Source organism: Aspergillus nidulans, chromosome VI (assembly GCF_000011425.1).
Source record: "Aspergillus nidulans FGSC A4 chromosome VI".
NCBI classification, from domain to species: domain Eukaryota; kingdom Fungi; phylum Ascomycota; class Eurotiomycetes; order Eurotiales; family Aspergillaceae; genus Aspergillus; species Aspergillus nidulans.
Window position 1 is genome coordinate 3,281,657 of NC_066262.1, and position 19,393 is coordinate 3,301,049.

Sequence of the window (19,393 nt, forward strand, 5' to 3'; positions counted from 1 at the left end):
CTATAGCCTGTGATAATTACCTCCCTCCTCCTCAAAGGTAGAAAGCCTGTGGTCACAAGGCTAGTAATAGTACCATCAATAGTATTTATAGTTCTGAGGTCTGGAAATATTATAATAAGCCACGTGGTTCTTAAGCTTCTATCTTATGTTGTGAATGCTCACAGGGGAAGGAGCAGAAGGAAACTGTATCAACTACAAGAACGTAGCCTACTTAGGATTGGATGCCATATGACGATTGATTGTCTAGTAGACTGGCTTGATGCCTACAAGCTAGAACTTCACCCCAAGCCAGGCAACCCCACCCGTGGACCAATACCCTAGACCTTGTCTTTAGACCTTGTCTTCTCTAACCTACTACTAAGGGCCCTAGTGGAAGACCATTTAAAGACTCCAAGTAGCCATGCAATAATTAGAATAATACTGGAGTGAGAAGAGCCCTCCCCTGTATATAAGCTTAGCTCTACCAACTAGGAGAAAGCCAGAACCCTGGCAAGCCTGCCTGACCAAAATCTACTAATTAACCTACTAGCTGAACAACTGGTTCAGATATCCGAGCTAGTAATTCAAGGTATATCAAGATATTATACTTGTAGACTCCCCATGTCACAGGCTATGGCCTGGATCTTGATAGTCGGCCATGCCCTCAACATGGTTCTAAATAAGGTTTCTGCAACATCAGTGTACAGCCTCGGAATTGCGGCCTCGTAGGAAAAGAGATCCGTCCTCGTAGCTTCGGGAAGGAGATCCGCCGGCATGCAAGTCCAGGAAGTCGGAAATCTTGACGTATGATTGAGAAAGGTTGATAAAGGGAGGAGGAAGATATCTGCGCCTCTATCTTTTGTTACTTTCTCTAAGCTTGTGATACTCGTGAATACAGGCCAGCCAGTTGAAAACAATACTGCCTACGCCCGTTACACCCTAGGACCCTATAGTAGACTCCAGAATAGACTTGTTAAACCCAACCCACGAAACCCGCCCCAACCCGCCCCGACCCGCCAAGAAATGGGTTTGGTTAGACCTACTAATTATCCATTGGGTTTTGGATATTTTTGGCTGCCCCAAAGCCCGGCGGAGCAATCCGCTGGGTTGCCAAGATATCTGAATAGGTATATTACTGTATTTAGATTATATTTTCTTACTTAGATGGTTTATAATACAGTACGGAGGTGTGCACCAAAAGTCATCGCCGCGCTAGTAATTTATGATGCCAAATCCTGTAATTCCATTACCAGTCGCAAGCTGATAGGTTGATGATATATCGATCTTCTAAGCAAACATCAACATAACCTCTTCTCATTTTTGAAGCTATCCAGATCGCAAATTGACAGATCAAATCAGTTTTTATGGTGTTTTGAAGCGCTTTTTCTGCTATTTTTGCCTCCCTGCCTCCAATTCTGCCTCCGAACTGTACACGCCTTCCTTCCTGCGATCCTTACAATGCCAGCGCCTCATCCAAATGAGCTTCGAGTTCAAGTCCTCTCTTACTGGGCCTTAGGGATTCAGCCACCCGATATAGCCAAGATGCTTCAGATCAACGTCCGTACGATATGGGATATGATCCAGAAGGGCCAAGATCGTGGCTACAATCCTGCTCAGTCCATGAGGGTTAAGCTTGAATATGTGGAAGATGGCAAGCGCTCTGGCCGTCCGAAGGAGATTTCTGAAGCTACAGATATGGCAGTTCTTGCATCTGTCAAGCAGGATAGGAATGGACGTGAGAAATCTTCTGAAATCCTTGCCTTTGAAGCAGGTATATCTCATTCTTCTGTTTTACAAATCCTCCACAAGCATGGCTTTACAATTGTTAAACCTTCTTGGAAACCTGGTCTAACTGAAGCTGCAAAGGCTACTCGTCTTAGGTTCTGCTTGGATCACCAACACTGGACTCTGGAGGACTGGAAGGCTGTTATATTTACCGATGAGACTTCTGTTATCCTTGGCCACCGTCGAGGCTCCGTACGAGTTTGGAGGACTGCTAGAGATGCTCATGATCCAACATGTATCTGAAGGCGCTGGAAGGGATCATCTGACTTCTTGGTTTGGGGATGCTTTACATATGATAAAAAGGGACCTCTGCATATCTTTGAACCAGAGACTGCTTACCAACACAAGAAGTCAGAGGTAGAGATAGCAGCTCTAAATGCAGAGCTGGAGCCTATTCTCAGGGAGGAATGGGAGATAGAGACGAGGCTAAAGCGTCTGCATCTTCGTGGGGTCCCTGGGCGTGTTCCTACATGGAGATTTACTGAGAAAACTGGGAAGCTTGTACGAAAGAGCAAAGGAGGAGTTGACTGGTGGAGATACCAGCAGGTATTCTCTAATAGCTTTATTCTCCTATATTGGGCTAACCAGCTTTTCTCAATAGGAAATCCTTCTTCCACATCTTATTCCTTTTGCCAAGGCCTGCAAAATCGAACGTCCAGATACAAAGGTATTAGAGGATGGGGCCCCTGCTCATAAACACCATGCTCAGCGCCGCATTTACAGCATCCATGAAATTGAGAAGATCTTTGACTGGCCTGGCAATTCGCCTGATCTTAATGCAATTGAGCCATGCTGGATGTGGATGAAGAAGCGTACAACTTCACGTGGAGCACCTAGGGACAAAAAGACTGGAAAGACAGCTTGGATAAAGGCATGGAATGAGCTCCCTCAGGAGAAGATACAGGGCTGGATTGAGAGGCTTATAAGGCATATCCAGGAGGTTATACAACATGATGGGGGTAATGAGTACAAGGAGGGCCGTACAGATCATGATGCTCGAAGCTGGAAGGGCAGGCGGATCAAAGGTCAGCTTTCTGCGCGTCAAGATCTATCTCCAGATCCTTGAGAGGACCTCTGAATAGCTTCATATCTGCTAGCTTTGACATTTTATTGTATTCTCCTTCTCTAATATCACCACAGCTGTATGCCGAACATTGGTTGCTATGGTATTTTCTTACAAGAAGCCGGTACAGTGGCAGTACTAGCGTCAATACTAGCGCGGCGAAGACTTTTGGTGCACACCTCCGTATATAAATACAGTATTTTAGTTGTGCTCTAAAGCACTGCTTATTAAAGTAATGATATGCGTAACTAGGTTATTTTGGGTTATTTGGGTTGGGTTAGAATTATTTGCTAAACCCATGGGCGGTTTTCTGTTCAGGCAACCCACCCCAAAAACCGCGTGGGCAGATCAGCTAGGCCTGAAAACCCGCCCCAACCCGTGGTTTAACAAGTCTAGGCCTTCCTTTCTTAATAAAGAAAATAGAGATACAGCACTTCTCTAGGAAGTGGTAGTAATATCTCCCTATACTTACTCTACCTATGTAATGAGACGTATTTGGATGGATCTTCCTATCTAGACGTGCCGTACGTACAAGAAGGAATCGCTGGAAAGAAGAAAGAAAAAAAGGGATTGCTGTCATGAGGAAGTCTTAAGAGGTGGCTCACCGCCTTTAAGACAACGTTGGCCGCCTTGGCCGAGTCACTAAGGTCTAAGGTCCCCTTGTATGGGCAAGAACCCATATGTAGTGCGGGTGCGGATAATCGACACATAACCCGCATGAAGAATCTAACCTTAGTTGGCTTAGTGGATTATATAATACGGCCAAACTAAGTATAGTGTTAAGGAATGCGGATTAAGTGGTGCGGATTCTTCTAAATCTTGTGGATTTTGGTGTGGTCCGAATTGTATGACAAAGAACCCGCAAACCCGCGCGGATTGCTTTTTGACCCTGCGGATTGTAACCAACCCGCCCCGAGGAGACCACATGTGACGTGGTAAATGTCGCGAGCTAACTCTAAGTCGGCTATTCCTCTTTTGAGCGCACTAACCCAAAGGAGTAAGGTCGACTTAGAGTTAGCTAAAATATAATACTACTTGTCAGTAATGGACTTTTCCTCCTTTATTTACCTCAACTTCAATCTGCCAATAAGAAATAGTCTCAGACTAGTCACTGACTAGTTTGCAACTTGCTGCTACTATGTCTACAACTCTGCAAATTCCAGGTACTATTGACATTCCAGAACAGGTACAAGACTTCATTTTTCTTACCTAGTTTGTGACTAGTTGCTAACTGGCAGCAGATTGACAGAGTTATTCTTAGCAATCATCCAACACATCCTCTAATCACATCTAAACTTGAATACTGCTATATGTTACCTTACTATCCTGAATCTCATCAGAATGGCTATACCTATATTGTCCTACTTGATCCGAACCGGGTAAGGAGCAGGGAAGATAAGGGAAGACTTATTAAAAATGTTTGTTCTATAACTAATAAGGGACTAGTTGCTGACTAGTCACAGACTTAATACCATGCTCGCCAGTTGGAGTGTTATGATGCTCAATCACCCTATATTCAAGGCAGGGTTACTCAAATATAGTACCAGTATTCAGGCGTTTGAATATACTCTTATCTCCATCTTAACCTTAGAAATATATACCATTACAAGGTTACAGAAGATGACTGGAACTATATCTGACAGGAGCAACAACTTATTGAAGAGACAGAAATAGATCCTAAAAAACAGAAAGCAATCTCGTGAGTAACTAGTCTTTATTTGATTAGAGACTAATCAAGGACTAATCATATTTATATAGACATTTCTTTGGTATGCTTTGTGTATTTAAGAGATATCAAGCTTGTCGGCCGCAACAAGTAGGGTGTGCTCCTAAGATGGTACTTGGCGAAGCTGTAAGTACCTTAGGGTAGACTAGTCTGGGTCTAGTTACTAACTAGTCAGCTTCAAATAGGCCATGCTTTATCCTATATATGTTGCTCTAATTTAACACCAGAAACCTATAAACAATATTTTTTTGATTCTCTTGCATTTCATACAGATACAGATATCCTATATCTAGCTCAATTATTCGAGCAGAGAGGAATTATTGAACCAAAATACTGTGCAATGATTGATACAAGCTGGTTAAAGAGAATGTACTGTAACTGCAGTGAGTTATACAGCTAGTCTTGGGCTAGTCTTGGACTAATTGCTAACTAATTCTTGCTAAGGCTTTCTGCATGGTGATGATATATTACTAATAGAGTCACAACCTTGTACTGTGATCTTTAATGTTATGATTCTATTAGACCTGGAGGCCTTTCCCTATTATCTTTTTATATCAACAGGAATATATACTCATCCTCTACCTCCTCCAGCCAAGATCCCTGGCGAAATTGCAGATGAAATCTCTTATATTATTCGTGACATGCAGAATCCTGATCTTCGAATTAGTTAGTACTGCTATTAAACTAATCCCTTTCTAATCTATAATTAGTTGCTAACTAGACTAGGCCAACTTATCCACAGTCCTCAAATACAGGACTTACTCGCGCGATATAATAAGGACTTAATTATAGGCCTTTATCCTGGCTCTAGCAAATATAGATTAAATATAGGCTCTTATTTACCAGGAGAAGCTTGTATTTTATCCTGATAGCCAAGATCTTAATACACTACAACTAGAATATGACCAGAATGAATATCTTAAGGTATGTAAAGATTAGTCCCTATCTAGTTACTGACTAGTCGGGGATTAGTAGATAACATCTAACTAGCATTATGTGCGAGAAATCTATTATGAAGGTAATATTATAATTATTATTTGTATATTGCAAGATCAGGCCAAGCTATTTCAAAGCCTATGCTCATTTGAAGTTGACATGTCCTTCAAACGTGTATGTGAGGGCAGGTTTAACAAGGTTATCTTTGCTGTTTTTTTAGAGGATCATGGAAAAGGTAAGTATAATACTAGTCCTGCTCTAGTCCCAGACTAGTTAATAACTAATCACCTTCTAGTTATTATACTCCTTTGTGTATTTATGAACCAACAAACAGGCTGTGCCTACTATTTTCTATTTTAAAAAGGTCTTTGAGATAATTCATGACCTTTCAGGCTATCTAGTACAGTTTTTCTATCTTCATAGAACCGGCATTGAAACTATCATTGTTGATATGGATGAAGGACAGAGGGATGGTATGTTTTCTTTGTGCACTGACTAGTTACCTACTAGTTGCTAACTAGTTAGGTTTGGGAAAATGCCTACAAGAGCTTGATCCAGAATATCATGAACCAGACTGGTAGTTAGAAAGAATTCTTATCTTCTGCCGGGTTCATTTTATCTGTGGGATTAAGAATATAATTGGCCAGAACCAATGTCATACAGTCTTATTTAAGGTAATGATTAGTCTTTTACATGCCCCTACCCGAGCCTAGTATATGGATATTTTAGAGCAATTACTAGGTAAGTCCAGACCATAACTAGTTAGCAACTAGTAACTAATTAATATAGAGGATCCAACTCTAGGCATGGCAACTTGGGCTGAATATAAGCTGTATCCAGTAGTTTCTGCTGGATTAAATAAAGCTTGCTTACAAATCCCTGAACAGTATTTTAATTAAACCTGTATATATACTAATGCAGGTGAACAAACCTACCAAAAATTATATACTTTTAGTAGGAAGCACCTACCAATTCTAAAGGCAGTTACTAGGTAAGTTTCTAAGTCAAGACTAGGCTTTGTTTAGACTCTGACTAGTTCTCATAGTACATATTTTCTTGATGTACGAGATATGTATCAGTACTCTGTGCGGATATATTATAATATTACCTATTCCTATCGGCCAGATAATAAGATCTCAAGAATTACAGAGAATTTAATCAGGGACTATAAGTCTAGCCTTGACTAGTGCCTAACTGGTTACTAACCAGTATTAGAAAGAAAACAATACCATAATCAGGAGATTAAGGAAGAGGAAAATATAGAAGGAGTACTACCTAGAAGAGCATGTCCTTCTAGATCTTTCTCATCCTCTGGATCTCCACGGCCACACCGCTCCAGGTCTAGTACCAGGGGTAGGAGTTATACTAGAGGAGTAAGCTGAAGTTCTACACCACAGCAGTAAGTTATGAAGGACTAATCCAGGACTAGTTGCTGACTAGTCTAGGTCTCTATCCCTAGCCTAGATTGCTTCTCAGAACTATCGCGATCAGCAGGCTAGCCATGAACAATATATACTTGATCTTTGTGAGCGCTAAGCATGTCTAGATTAATATGAGGTAGAGACTCAGCTTATGCAGCAGCGTCTACTACAGCTAACTAGTCCTCAACTAGTTGGTGTAAATCCAGTGCAATATCCACCTCTACCTGGATATTTACCATCTAGTTCACAACTAGTCAATCCGGGCCCAGTATATGTTCTGCAGATGACTAGAGCTCTGCCATACATGCCCTCTCAAGCACTATTTATTCTATCTACAGAGACTAGTTACCAACTAGTCTATCAAGACTTACAGGGTATATTGCTGAGACCAACTGACCAGAGGCAGGGTAGTAGATTGACAGCTCCATCTTCTTTACTTACAAGGTCTATTGAAAGCCCTTTAGCATTACCAAGCAGAGAATAGATTATTAAGCTTATTTTTTGTATACTGTTTTGTGATAGCATGAAGTTTTTCTATAGTATCTTGTTAAAAATATATATTTGTGGCGGGCTTACCTATATTAAATTAATAAGAGACTAATTATAAACTAAACACACAAGCAAGCTACTTTAGGGTAAAAGTTTATAAATACTTTTAACATATAAATATTACTTGTATTTATTATTACAATTAAAGGTGGATAGAAAACCTAGAGACTAGTTAGAAACTAATCTCAGGTTTGTATTAAACTAAATCAGAGCCCGAGAGGTTAACAGAACCTAGAAGGGGACTAGATATCCAGGTAGGGAAACAAAAAAAAAAAAACAAGACAGCCATATATTAGGGAGACTAGTTAGAAGCTAGTTCCAGGACTAGGAAAATAAAAGATAATAATACTATAGTCTAGTTGACAACTAGATAGATTCTAGATTGAGGCCAAAGTCTCTGAGATCCAGGTTAGTTGCAACTAATACTAGTTAGTATCTAGTCTCCTATAACTCTGAAGCTAGAATAACTTACTACTATTATCCTTACCACTGTTCAGCTGCACAAACAGAGTAATTGTAAGGTATTCAGAGACTAGTTATTGACTAGTCAGTGACTAGCAATAACTAATAAGGTATTAACCTACCATGTCTGCCATCACCCTGTACTTCCTCAGGCTCAGCAGCCTTTTCCTCCTTATTTTTATACTTATTTTCCTTGTTTAAGACTGTGACTAGTCAAAGACTAGTCCAGAACCATAAAGGAGAAATGTCTTACTACTTTCTTCATTGCTTATCTCTTTTACATTATCCATGTCTGCAACTAGTTAGAGTCTAGTTAGTAACTAGTCCGACAAGGACTTGCTTGTCTCTGGATTGTTGGAGGAATTCTCCAGGGCCTCAAGATCCACAACAGAGCCTTCTAGAAGACTGGTTAATAACTAGTTGGTCTTTGTCTGAGTCTGACTTACAAGGTTGCATACTTGCTCCCTTTGCCTTGTCAATTAATAAGAAAAAGCGCCAAAACTTGCAATATGGCTTTGAACCACATGGTGCTGAGACTAGTTAGAATCTAGTCCTAAACTAGCTTGGATAGCTTATCTTTGCCCTTTACATTGCGACAGGTCTTGCAGGGTATGGTTCCTTTCTTACCAGCTAATTTAGCTGCCTTGCTACCCTTACAGTAGATCTGTATAAAGAGTAGCTAGAGGTTATAAATTAGCACTGATCCTAGGTACGGGGCTGAATATAACTTGCCTTTCCTTTCTCATCGCGCGGCAAGACAGGCTTGCTCAAATTCCTACCAGTTACAGGGGTATGCATGGCATACGGACCACTTGAACTAGTTACAGATTAGTTAGCAACTAGTCTGCATTGAATGGCTGTACTTACAGGCCCTTGCCATTGTCCTGATCATTTCCAGCTTCACCCTCATTGCTGCAAAGTAGTTAGTGACTAGTCAAGGACTAGTTAAAATGGGAGAAGAAACTCATGAATTCTTGATACCCTTAGTATTGTGGTCCTTGGACTTGGTGCTGCTATATATTAGCTAATATACTAGTTAGACTTACAGAAACTTATGCAGCTTGCTTGTGCTTCTTGGTAGGAGTTAGGGTTGGGAGAACAGTGCCTTTAAACAAGCCTTCATACTATGCTACTTGACTAGTCAGGGACTAGTCACCAAGTAATCTAGATAGGACTTGCCTTTGGCCTCCATCAGTTCCTTCATAGTAGGAGGTCTATTGTGCAATGTAAACTCCATGCCGTGGGAGTTCTTGTCCTTCAAGTACTTGACCAATATGTTTCTGTTGGCAGAGGGAACCTGTCAACTAGTTAATAACTAGTCAGAAACTAGTATAGCAGTAGACTCACTGTATGCTTAAGGCATCCCTTTACTTGGCAGTAGACTTTATATGGATGGATATCAGGCATGCCATTGTCGTCCTGTGGACTAGTCAGTAACTAGGCTTAAAGCTAGTTGGGTCGGCTTACTATCTTGAAATCTGGCAGTGTAAGCTCCCTGTCCTTAACTGCCTCGAGATAGTGACAGTACTCTGGGGACTTTCGGAGATCATTATCGCGAATGCTCGGCATACTAATTGTTGACTAGTCTTGGACTAGTCCCGAGCAAAAAGGATTGGAGGAGGAGGAGGAAGGTGAGAGTGAGACAAAGAGCGAAATAAGAGCTTCAAAGGCTATCTCTAAGCAGTATGAAGGTTAAGTATCTAGTTCTTGACTAGATTTAAAAGAGATTTCGACTAGTTATGTACCTGGAGTTTGGATATAGGAATATGTTGTGGGTAATGAAATGTACTCTGGTATACCCCGGTAAGAATGTTAGTCCGGTGGGCCTTACAAGGATATGACTCCTTTGGATTCTGCCGTTCGTATTAATGCTAATATCTTACTAATATTTTGTATGGCCACCCTCTGCCTCGATTACTGCCTGACATCTGGCTTGCATAGACCCAATAAGGCCTTTCAAAAAGTCTGTAGGGACTGCATCCCATGAAGCTCGTACAATTTCTCGTAGGGCATCATAAGATAGCTGGCGGTCATCTGGATATCTCTCTTGGATCCAGTCTTTCATCCAGTTCCATACCATCTCAATAGGGTTCAGATCAGGGGAGAAGGCAGGCCAACTAATAGGATAGATACTACGCTCATGAAGCTCTGCTATAGTATCTTTGCTGGCATGGCCAGGTGCTCCATCATGCATAAGACAAAGATAGTTACCTTGCTGTCGGTTCAGGCGAAGATAGCCGTCAATAATAGGCACAATTCGCTCACAGTAACTCTCTACATTGATAGAGCCCCATTCTTTCTCCCAGAAAAGGCAAGGGCCTTTAGTATCTCCATAAAATGATCCCCAAAACATCCAACCACGCTTTTTGGGGGTAGACAAACGAATACAGGTCTCATCTAGCTCTTCTCCTGCTCTTCTGGTAACCCAGATTCTGGTATGGAAGCCTGGAGTAACCCAAGTCTCATCAGACCAAAGTATTCGATTCCATTGCTCAATTGTCCAATTCACATGCTCAAGGGCCCAGGCAAGACGTACACGCTTTGTATCGTCCGATAAAGGTGGCTTTCGAAGAGCTTTGCATCGGGAATAGCCTCGTTTTTTAAGTGCTCGTGCAAGTGCAGTTTCTCCGCAGGGAAGATTTAGTTCTTCAATAACTCGTTTATAAGATAGTCGGCGCGTACGTTGTGATGAAGAGATAAAGGTAATGATATTGTCCATACCCTCTTCTGATAGCTTCGGGCGCTGGCCAGGAGGCTTTCGAGGAGTAGATTGCTCATTCTGGCAGGTATATTGCACCTGACGATAGGTAAATCCAAGCTGAGAAGAGATCTGTTGATAGGTAAAACCAGCATCTCGTAGAGTCAAAATGCGAATCCGATCATCGCGACTTAGCCATCTAGAACTTTGGCTCCTTTCAGATATCTCAGTCACCTCCAAAGGCGCCTCTGGAGGGGTGCTAGGTCTGGGGATAGCCATATTAGCAATGCTCACCACCATGGATCTCAGGAGGATGGCGATATTGGAGGTTTTACTAGCTTCAAAACTAGGCTGAATTAAGAAAGCGGTGCTTTGAAGGCCTCACCGCTTCAGAGGAGTCATATCCTTGTAAGGCCCACCGGACTAACATTCTTACCGGGGTATACCAGAGTAAGGGGGAGGAAAGAAAAAGTCGGTCAAGAGGTAACTCTAAGTCGGCCATTCCTTTTTGGGAGGCGCTAACCATAAACGGCATGGTCGACTTAGAGTTAGCTCAGGGAATTTAGGGAGTTATCTGCGACCACCGCCCCGAGTGCATCCCTAGTGGCTACCCGCCTTCTTCCACACTTCGCGGGCTTATCTCAGGCCGTGTTCGGAAGCTTCCGAACACTACCTCAAGCGTGAAAGGTTTCCATACACCAATGGAGGCTTGTACAGATCCGGTTGATCAGGCTGCGAAAGAAGGCCCTCCTCCCCCTCGATACGCTGCAAAACATTCCTATGCCTGATTAAAGCAACAAGCAAAGAGTAAAACCTTCCCAGCCCTACAAAATTACAGGCAAACTTCAGCACCGTAACCCTACCAAGATCTCTGGATCACCGCTTCCTCCCCTCGGTGCCTAGCAGAATTTCACCTACCCCGCCACCTGCTCGCAAGGATTTTGGCCGCCCGCTCTGGACATGTGGACTTCGCGACATATCGTGAACGATTTAACCACAAAGATGCCCACCTACGCTGCCGTTGCGGAACTAGGAAGTCCCTAGTGCACTTTCCCTTCTGCCAAGTAGCTAGGAGACTGCCGCCCCCAGAGCCTCCCTCAGAGTTAATTCCCTTCCTATTGGGTACCCTAAAGGTGCACTGTGTCACAGGCTATGGCCTGGATCTTGGTTGTCGGTCATGCACTCGACCAGAAATGGTTCCGGAGATCTAAATAGAGTTTCTGCAACATCAGTATACAACCTCGGGATTGCAGCGCGCAGCTTCGGTGAAGATATCTGTCGGCATACAGAACCGAAAAGTCTTGACGTACAACCGGAAAAGGTTGATAAAGGGGAGGAGGATATTTGCGCTTCTATATTTTGTTTCCTTCTCTAAGCTTGCGATCTTCGTGAATACAGGAGAGCTAGTTGAAATAATACTACCTACGTCCGTTACACCGCGAAGCTGGCTTCCTGGCTATCAGAAACTCGGTTCTATGAAGACATCTGTCTACGAGATAGTTTAACCGCCCTTCAAACTTATAAGCATCCCCCTTTTCCCTCCCCAAAAGAGAAAAAAAAATTGAAATAAAATAAAATAAACCAAAATAATATAAAAAAAAGGAGAGAGTGAGCGACAGAGGGAGAGAATAGTGGAGAACAGGTAGATCACGGTCAGAAGACAGATCAACGCAGCTGGCAACAGCCCTATGACTACTAGAACAGACCTCCCTTCTGGCTGGGGCAGCTATGTAAACGCGTTGAAGTCCCTTATTTGGACATAGAACTAGCAGATAGTTAGACACCCAAGGCCCTCCCCCTGGCGGCCTTTGCCCTATTTAGGGATAGTGGAAATCTCGCAAGTCACGAGGCACGACCGTAAAATACACAACAAAAACAAGAACTTGAATTTATCCTGAAGCTCGATCTGTTCCATCGCCTTCTTTTTCTCCTCTGCGGGGCAGATTCCAAGCACGCAGGATGTTATTACCTCGACACTTTCGGCGACTAGTCGCCGTCGCGGTGCTGCTGATGATCCTCATCAGTTATAGGTTACTGCGGAAAAGTCATGGACCGTCTGCGGCTGATGCGCGGGCGCAATATCCACGGATTGCAAAGTACATTGAGGATGCGAAGGGTAGCGGTGGTGGTAAGTCCGTTTTGTTTGTTCCAACACCGCCATAATTGACTTTGTTCTGCGATAGCCTGGCATCTCCCGCAAACATGGATGCAAGACTCAAATACACCCCTCAACGATATCGTCGCAGCAGCGCAATTCGCACTCAATCGGTCGAACACCGAGCCCTCAGGTTGCCTTCCACACTCGAACATCCCCCGAATTATCCACCAAACATGGAAAGATACCCAATTTGAGACATGGAGACCAAAGTACCAGGCGAGCGTGGAGAAGTGGCTGGGCGTGGTAGAGGATGAGGATATCTCATATATATTCTGGGACGATGCCGGCGTTGCGCAGTTCATGCGAGTCTTTGAGCCGGATCTTGAGGCCGAGTTCTATGGCCTACCGAGCCCGGTTGAACGGTCGGACGTCTTTCGCGTACTAGTTTGCAAATGGATTGGTGGTATTGTAAGCCTCCTCTTCAGTGCCACTCTATAAAGCCTGCTAATAAGGCCAGTACGTCGACATGGACACCGAACCCCTCCAGTCCCCCACTGAGTGGATCACAACCACCGACCTCCTCCCCTGGACAGACTTCAAGACCAACAAACTCTACCACTCGACACAAGCCGTCAACGCCATCGTCGGCATCGAAGCGGACACGGACCCAGATACCGACGCCTACTGGCGCATGGGGTACTTCTTCCCTGTCCAACTCACGCAGTGGGCATTCGCGTTCGCACCCCATCAACCCATCCTCCAACTCTTTATCGACCGGCTCCTCGAGACTATCAGGCTCGCGCGCGACCAGCAACTACCCGACTCCGAGCAGCAGCAAGCAGGCCACGTTCTCGACCGGATCGACCCCGTGAACCTGACTGGCCCAATCGCATTCACAGACAGCGTGCGCACATATCTAGGTCAGAAAGCCGACCTGCGGTGGAACGCGCTGACCGGGCTGCACGACGACGGCAAGACAAAGTTAATCGAGGATGTGCTGGTCCTGCCAATCACCGGCTTCAGCCCAGGCCGTCCACATTTCCGGAATATGGGTTCCAAGCCGATTACCGATCCCTCGGCCCGGCTATATCATCACGCTGAGGGTTCCTGGCGGCATTGGAGTCTGCGAGTTGAGATTGGCAAGTTCTGCCGGACGGCATTTGGCCTCTGCAGGGATTGGTCGAAAGTGCCGGATGCGGATAGTTGGATTTTCTGATGCCAGTGATATCATGCGATGTGCCTCTTGACAACCTCTATACTCTTTCTGTTTACTGGAGTTTATTAGACATTCTAGACGCTTGATGCACGAATGACGTAGAGTAATAATTGCTACCTAAGACCTAACTAGCGACCTTGTAAACCATTTTGCGGATATCTCCTCTTTGCCTTCGGCCCTTAGACCAGCATTGCTAGTGTCTATATCAGGTCTCTCTGGCTGTTGTATGCAGAGACTTCTCCAAGCAATCCTCTCCGTCATAACTCAAATCTTGTTAATCAATACTCAGTCACTGCTTTGTTGTTGCTAGAGAACCCTAGGTGTATTCAGATGTCTTATAGTTAGGATTGGTCGTACCTGGTAACCTTTAATTCAGTACGGCTATGGGTTGACCAGAAGCTCCTGGCTAGGGAGGGAACCAAATTAGTACTGGCTTAGTGCATGTGAAGGACCTCGATACGCTTGGGACCCTCTAGCAGCGACGAAGCGGTAACTGATGATGACTGACCGACTGCGAGAAGACTTGGATTGAAACTAGAAGGATTGGTTTAATTTATTTAATCGACAGCCAGAGAGGCCTGATATAAAGGCCAGCGCTGCTGGCCCAGGCAACGGTGCTACACCTCTGCTCTAGGTCGATTGGGAGTAGCAGCTAGTGGGATTCTGGGAGGGGATGAACCACAGGCAGCCCCCTTCGGCACTCATCCAACCTCTATGGTCTCAGACCACTCATTGGTCAGCAGAGCGGAACCGGGTTCGGCGCTGTAGGCTGCCGATCCACGGGATCTTGACCCACGAGCTCGGAAGCTGGGGCCGCATCATGTAAAGCCTAAGCTTGGCAGGGACAGTCAGTCGAGATACAGATCGCGGGGAGAGTCACTAAGAGATATCAGTCATGTGACGATCGGCCGGGTTGGCGCAAAGACATCACTTTTCGCTGATGTCGCTCGTGACACCAGGGTAAATGAGATATACCTAGTTCTATAGGCGCAGTAAGTACAGCCGAGATGTTATACAATCCGCTTAGAAATAATTGGACCAGAAGACCCTTAAAAATGTATGATAGTCCATGGCTGCCCTAAAAAATGTATCGCACCTGTTCTGGCATAAGATCAAGATGGAGAAGAGACGAATTCAGGCAACCAGGGCACCCAGGGAGCTCTTATCCCGCTCTTCTGCTCATCTTTCTCTACCGGGGCCGACAGCGTCTCTAGCAGCAGAAAGGCCGCCAGCGAGATCCAAACTGTGTGTATACCAAACATCATTCTGAAGCTTAAAGTGGCAGGTGCTAACGCAACATTCGTCGTAGTGCCCTTCGTTTAACCCACACCAGAATCAGTTTCGGCACTTGGATTCATAGCGCTCTTCTGTTGATATGTGCCGGGGATAGGAATGGGAAGGTAGTAAAGTGGACTGGCCTTGGCTCCGTCGAAGCTCGCTATTCAGCTGAGGTTTTTGATTTTAGGCCGCAGATATCCTTGTGATAGAGCATCTCATGATACATTTTGGTGTGACAGCCAAAATGGTCTAGGTATGTAGATAAGAGTAAATTTTCATAAAACAATATATCGAATATTTTCATCATTTTTATCCTTAAACAATTAATAATTCTGAGCCGAACGCCTGGTATGGAACATCCCGGACTTGGGCTCGCATCAAGCACCGCAGAATGAGAGAAAGACGGGCTCATCAAGGAGCTCTAATCTAAACCGGCACCGAACCTCCTGCTTGGCAGGCGCCGCCACCTCCCGCTCTCACGTTCAGTAACCACAAGGCTCCTCCTCTCGCGGCTTCGACTGCGACTTCGACTACGGCCGTCTCTAAAGCTAGGACTAGAGCCGGGGCCGGGGCTAAAGTTTCTGAGTTTGTATGTAAAAGTTCGTCGGAGCCGACTTGGCGGTGGCATCAGCGTGGTGTCTGAGTTTGAAATGGAAGAACTAGTTGTCGAAGGAGGAACAGGGTCAGGACCGGAATTTCTTTGCCTCTTCCTAGAAAAAGTCAGCTGCATTGAAGTTGACTTTGAGCTTTATAGATGCTGGTCTATGGCTGATGCACGGGTACAGCTTGCAGAAGATGTGTTACGGATCCTATTGGGATTCGATATCAAGGGTCAGGTGCCTCAGGCAGACAACGATGGAAACACCGAGTACAATCGAGATCTAGGGACTTTCTCTGGGAGACGCTACGTTGGCAGAACCATCTTGATTAGCCACGGTTTCCGGGCAAGGCTTCGTCATATTGTTGCTTCTAGGTTACATACGTACACCCCCATAAATGTATTTAGGAACCGAAGGAGATCTAGGGTTGTCAGCCCGCACCGCACCGCAGGGTTGCAAAATTGGCAGTCCGCGCGGGTTGCGGGTTCTAATAGGGGAACGCGTGCGGGTAAAAAATACACAAAAATACAAAAAAATACATAAAAATTCACAAAAATTCACAAAATTGCATAAAATATCATAAACGTGTATAATATTGTGAATATTATGAAGATTATGTAATTTTATGTATTTTTTTACCCGCGCGGTGGCCTGCAGATCTAGTAGTACAGGTTGCAGTGCAGTGCGGGTTACTTATCTAGAACCTGCAAACCTGTGCAGGCAGATTTCTAACCCTGCGGGTTGTACCCAACCCGCACCGAGTGCACCCCTAGTTATTTGGGTTGGGTTAGAATTATTTGCTAAACCCATGGGCGGTTTACTGTTCAGGTAACCCACCCCAAAAACCGCGTGGGCGGATCAGCTAGGCCTGGAAACCCGCCCCAACCCGTGCTTGAACAAGTCTAGTTGTTGCCCTATCCCAAAGACGACGCTTGGCGATGCCCGGACAATGCCCGTAACCCAGGCGGTCGGCTGGGGCAGAATAATAAACGATATCACTAGCGATAGCTTTAGAGAACACAAGAATAACAATATGTCGACCGTATGTGACGGCTAGTCATATATGGAACTTTCCTGTTTGGGATATCGGAACTGCAAGCTCCGGCTCGCCGATGCTTATGCAGAGACTTCAGCTATTTCCACGGTTCAAAAGTTATGTCTCTTCCAACTGCCGTATTAGGCTAGGTTGATTATTATTTCTTGTGTATTTAAAGCTGCTCTATAGAGCTAGATTGTAAGAATCAGACCTTCATTCTTTTATATTATTCGTTAGTTGATGCTGGTAATTACGTCGATCCGGATGCTCTATACAATACTTCATACATTTTATCAAACCTTGCTCATTGCATCAACTGTCGTCTTCGATGATCTTTGAGTAGAAAGATAAGGGCGAGTATAGTGCCGAATGCTGTCAACCCTACCGAAAACCAGAGAGTACCCCGGTAGCCATGAAGCAAGTCTGCCTTAGTATGTCCGCCATTGTTGATCTGAAGTTCAATGGTACCAGCAAAACCAAGGCCTAGCGATATACTGTAGACAACAATCGTCATGATCACACTGGAACCCATGCCTTGATAGTGTCGCGGCACAGCGTTAGAGAAGATGATCGTGGCAGCAGGCAACGATGAATCCATTGCAAAGGTGGCGATGATGGTGGCGAAAAAGAAGTAGGTCCAGTATGTTGAGTGTACGGGCCGCAAGGCCATGAGAAGGGAAGTGAGGAAGTAACAAAACATTGCAAAGAACATGATGGATGAGGCTGGGACCTTGTCGACTATTTTGCCAACAATCAACGCTGTTGATATACCGGTGACAAGGATAGGAGAAAGCCATGCGGCCAGTTGAATGGGGGTTTGGCCACCAATATTGACGCATATTCGGATGACGTAGAATAGCTTAATATATAATCAGTTTGACATAATTTCTGGCCAAAGATCAGTACTTACCCAGATGCCGAATGTGGACCAACCCGCTGCTGTACAGCCGAACACGAAAGCAATGTCGGAAGTGAGGATAGCAACAGGTAGGATTGGATAACGAGCTAGGTGAAGTTCGATGTAAAAGAACGCCGCCAGAAAGACGAAACTGAGGATCAGGCATACGTAGACGTAAGGTTCATCCCACATAGTGATCAGGCTCTGATTCCAGGCAAAGTTGAATAGAATCAGTGCTGTCACACCGCTTGCACCGCCCAGAAGATCAACTCGGTTCAAAACCTCGCGAATCGTTCGTCGCTTTGGCTCGCCCTCAACGGGCATATTTGGAATCGCGACGAAAGAGATGACAAAAAGAAAGGCAACCCCCAAAGCCTGACTCCAGTAGATCCATGGCCACCAAGCCATGGCAAAAAGGGGCCCAAAGAGGAGACCTGTCATCGCACCGACTGGAGCTGACGCAGCAAACCATGCAAACCCCATGTTTCGAGGGCCCTGTGAGAAGCATTTTCCCATGATAGCTAGAGCATTAGGCACAGTCAAGGAGGGGCCAAGGCCCTGCAGAACACGAGCAAGGATGTAGACGGGGTAGCTGGAGTAGACAGACACTCCTGCCATCATGCTGGTCAAGGCAAGCCAGCCCATACCAATGATGAATATTGCCTTGTTGCCAAGCTCGTCACCCAAACGTCCTCCGATTAAGATGAAGGTGCCTAGAGTCAAGCCGTAACCAGAGATTGTCCAGGAGAGGTTACCAGGGTCGGTGACACCAAAGGACTCTCCGATTATTTCGGGCGTCGTGAGAGTGTTGCATAGGCCCAACTGGTTCATAAACATGGATGAACACACTGTCATGATGAATATCATCCGTCGAACAATGTGGTAGCCATCGGCAATGTACACGTGTTCATCATTCGCATTCTGTGCAGAACCTACACCTGAGTCTGTATGAGTTAGCCGTCGTATGCAAAGCCCTACAATTGGTGCAGGACATTTAGAGAGCTATTTACCATCACCATGTCTCGTTGGTGAAATTTCGGAATGATGCGCTGCAGTTCCTTGCCCTTCTAACGACGCGGTAGTCATTGTCGATAGGCTTGACCGTTACCTGACCGTAGTGATGGCGAGGAGGGTCGGCTGTCGAGAAGAGAATTGAATCCATGAAAGGATATGAAAAGAGGGAAGCTCATCTGTCAAACAGCGCGATCATTTTCATTTGGTGTTGCCCTAATATCGATTTGTCAGAATCTATTTGGGCGTAATAAGGCAGTCTGCAGTACCTGGTAAAAGTCTCCGTTGTTCCGCTCCCCGACTTACTTGCATAAACCATCCGGCCCTATAGCTTATCCAGGTCGATCGCCTCATCGAGTTTGACTCGTTGATTAATACTGATCTTCAAGCTACCACCATACTACCAAAAGCGCGTTGAGTATCTTTAAAGATTGGTGGAGCAAGAAAGAAGGCTTTGAGTTGTGATAAGAAACGCTTAGAAATGGCGGAATTCCAAGTATTTGCCGCGCGGCAGATGTTCATAATGAGGCTTGCTGATCACTTCAAGATTCATTATCGGGTCATCAGTTTCAATCAGAACATTGCACTGTCAGTCACTGCCTGTCTAAGGCAAAGTTAAGGATCTCGATTGAATGGAT

At 44.8% G+C, this 19,393-nt stretch overlaps 6 protein-coding genes across 6 annotated transcripts, besides 1 other annotated feature; 3 read left to right on the plus strand and 3 right to left on the minus strand.

Moving 5' to 3' along the window:
• Window positions 1-19,393: part of a sequence feature (contig 1.45 1..83158(-1)) that runs on past both edges of the window.
• Window positions 1,438-2,830, plus strand: ANIA_02628 (uncharacterized protein; the record flags this gene model as incomplete). Its single annotated transcript, XM_655140.1, has 3 exons — window positions 1,438-1,750; window positions 2,093-2,310; window positions 2,366-2,830. 3 exons carry the CDS (start codon window positions 1,438-1,440, stop codon window positions 2,828-2,830), a joined length of 996 nt encoding a protein of 331 aa, XP_660232.1.
• On the plus strand, window positions 5,464-6,042 carry ANIA_11355 (uncharacterized protein; the record flags this gene model as incomplete). Its single annotated transcript, XM_050612688.1, has 6 exons — window positions 5,464-5,477; window positions 5,544-5,571; window positions 5,610-5,663; window positions 5,710-5,724; window positions 5,824-5,962; window positions 6,011-6,042. 6 exons carry the CDS (start codon window positions 5,464-5,466, stop codon window positions 6,040-6,042), a joined length of 282 nt encoding a protein of 93 aa, XP_050468579.1.
• Window positions 8,785-9,490, minus strand: ANIA_10330 (uncharacterized protein; the record flags this gene model as incomplete). The annotated part of the gene is made up of 5 exons (XM_655139.2): window positions 8,785-8,833; window positions 8,968-8,994; window positions 9,097-9,218; window positions 9,269-9,340; window positions 9,389-9,490. 5 exons carry the CDS (start codon window positions 9,488-9,490, stop codon window positions 8,785-8,787), a joined length of 372 nt encoding a protein of 123 aa, XP_660231.2.
• On the minus strand, window positions 9,804-10,898 carry ANIA_10329 (uncharacterized protein; the record flags this gene model as incomplete). The annotated part of the gene is made up of 1 exon (XM_050612689.1): window positions 9,804-10,898. One exon carries the CDS (start codon window positions 10,896-10,898, stop codon window positions 9,804-9,806), a length of 1,095 nt encoding a protein of 364 aa, XP_050468580.1.
• ANIA_02626 (glycosyltransferase family 32 protein) lies at window positions 12,579-13,933 on the plus strand (the record flags this gene model as incomplete). Its single annotated transcript, XM_655138.1, has 3 exons — window positions 12,579-12,747; window positions 12,803-13,185; window positions 13,235-13,933. The coding sequence occupies 3 exons, from the start codon at window positions 12,579-12,581 to the stop codon at window positions 13,931-13,933; spliced, it is 1,251 nt and encodes a 416-aa protein (XP_660230.1).
• Window positions 17,151-18,830, minus strand: ANIA_02625 (MFS transporter; the record flags this gene model as incomplete). The annotated part of the gene is made up of 3 exons (XM_655137.1): window positions 17,151-17,705; window positions 17,757-18,688; window positions 18,755-18,830. 3 exons carry the CDS (start codon window positions 18,828-18,830, stop codon window positions 17,151-17,153), a joined length of 1,563 nt encoding a protein of 520 aa, XP_660229.1.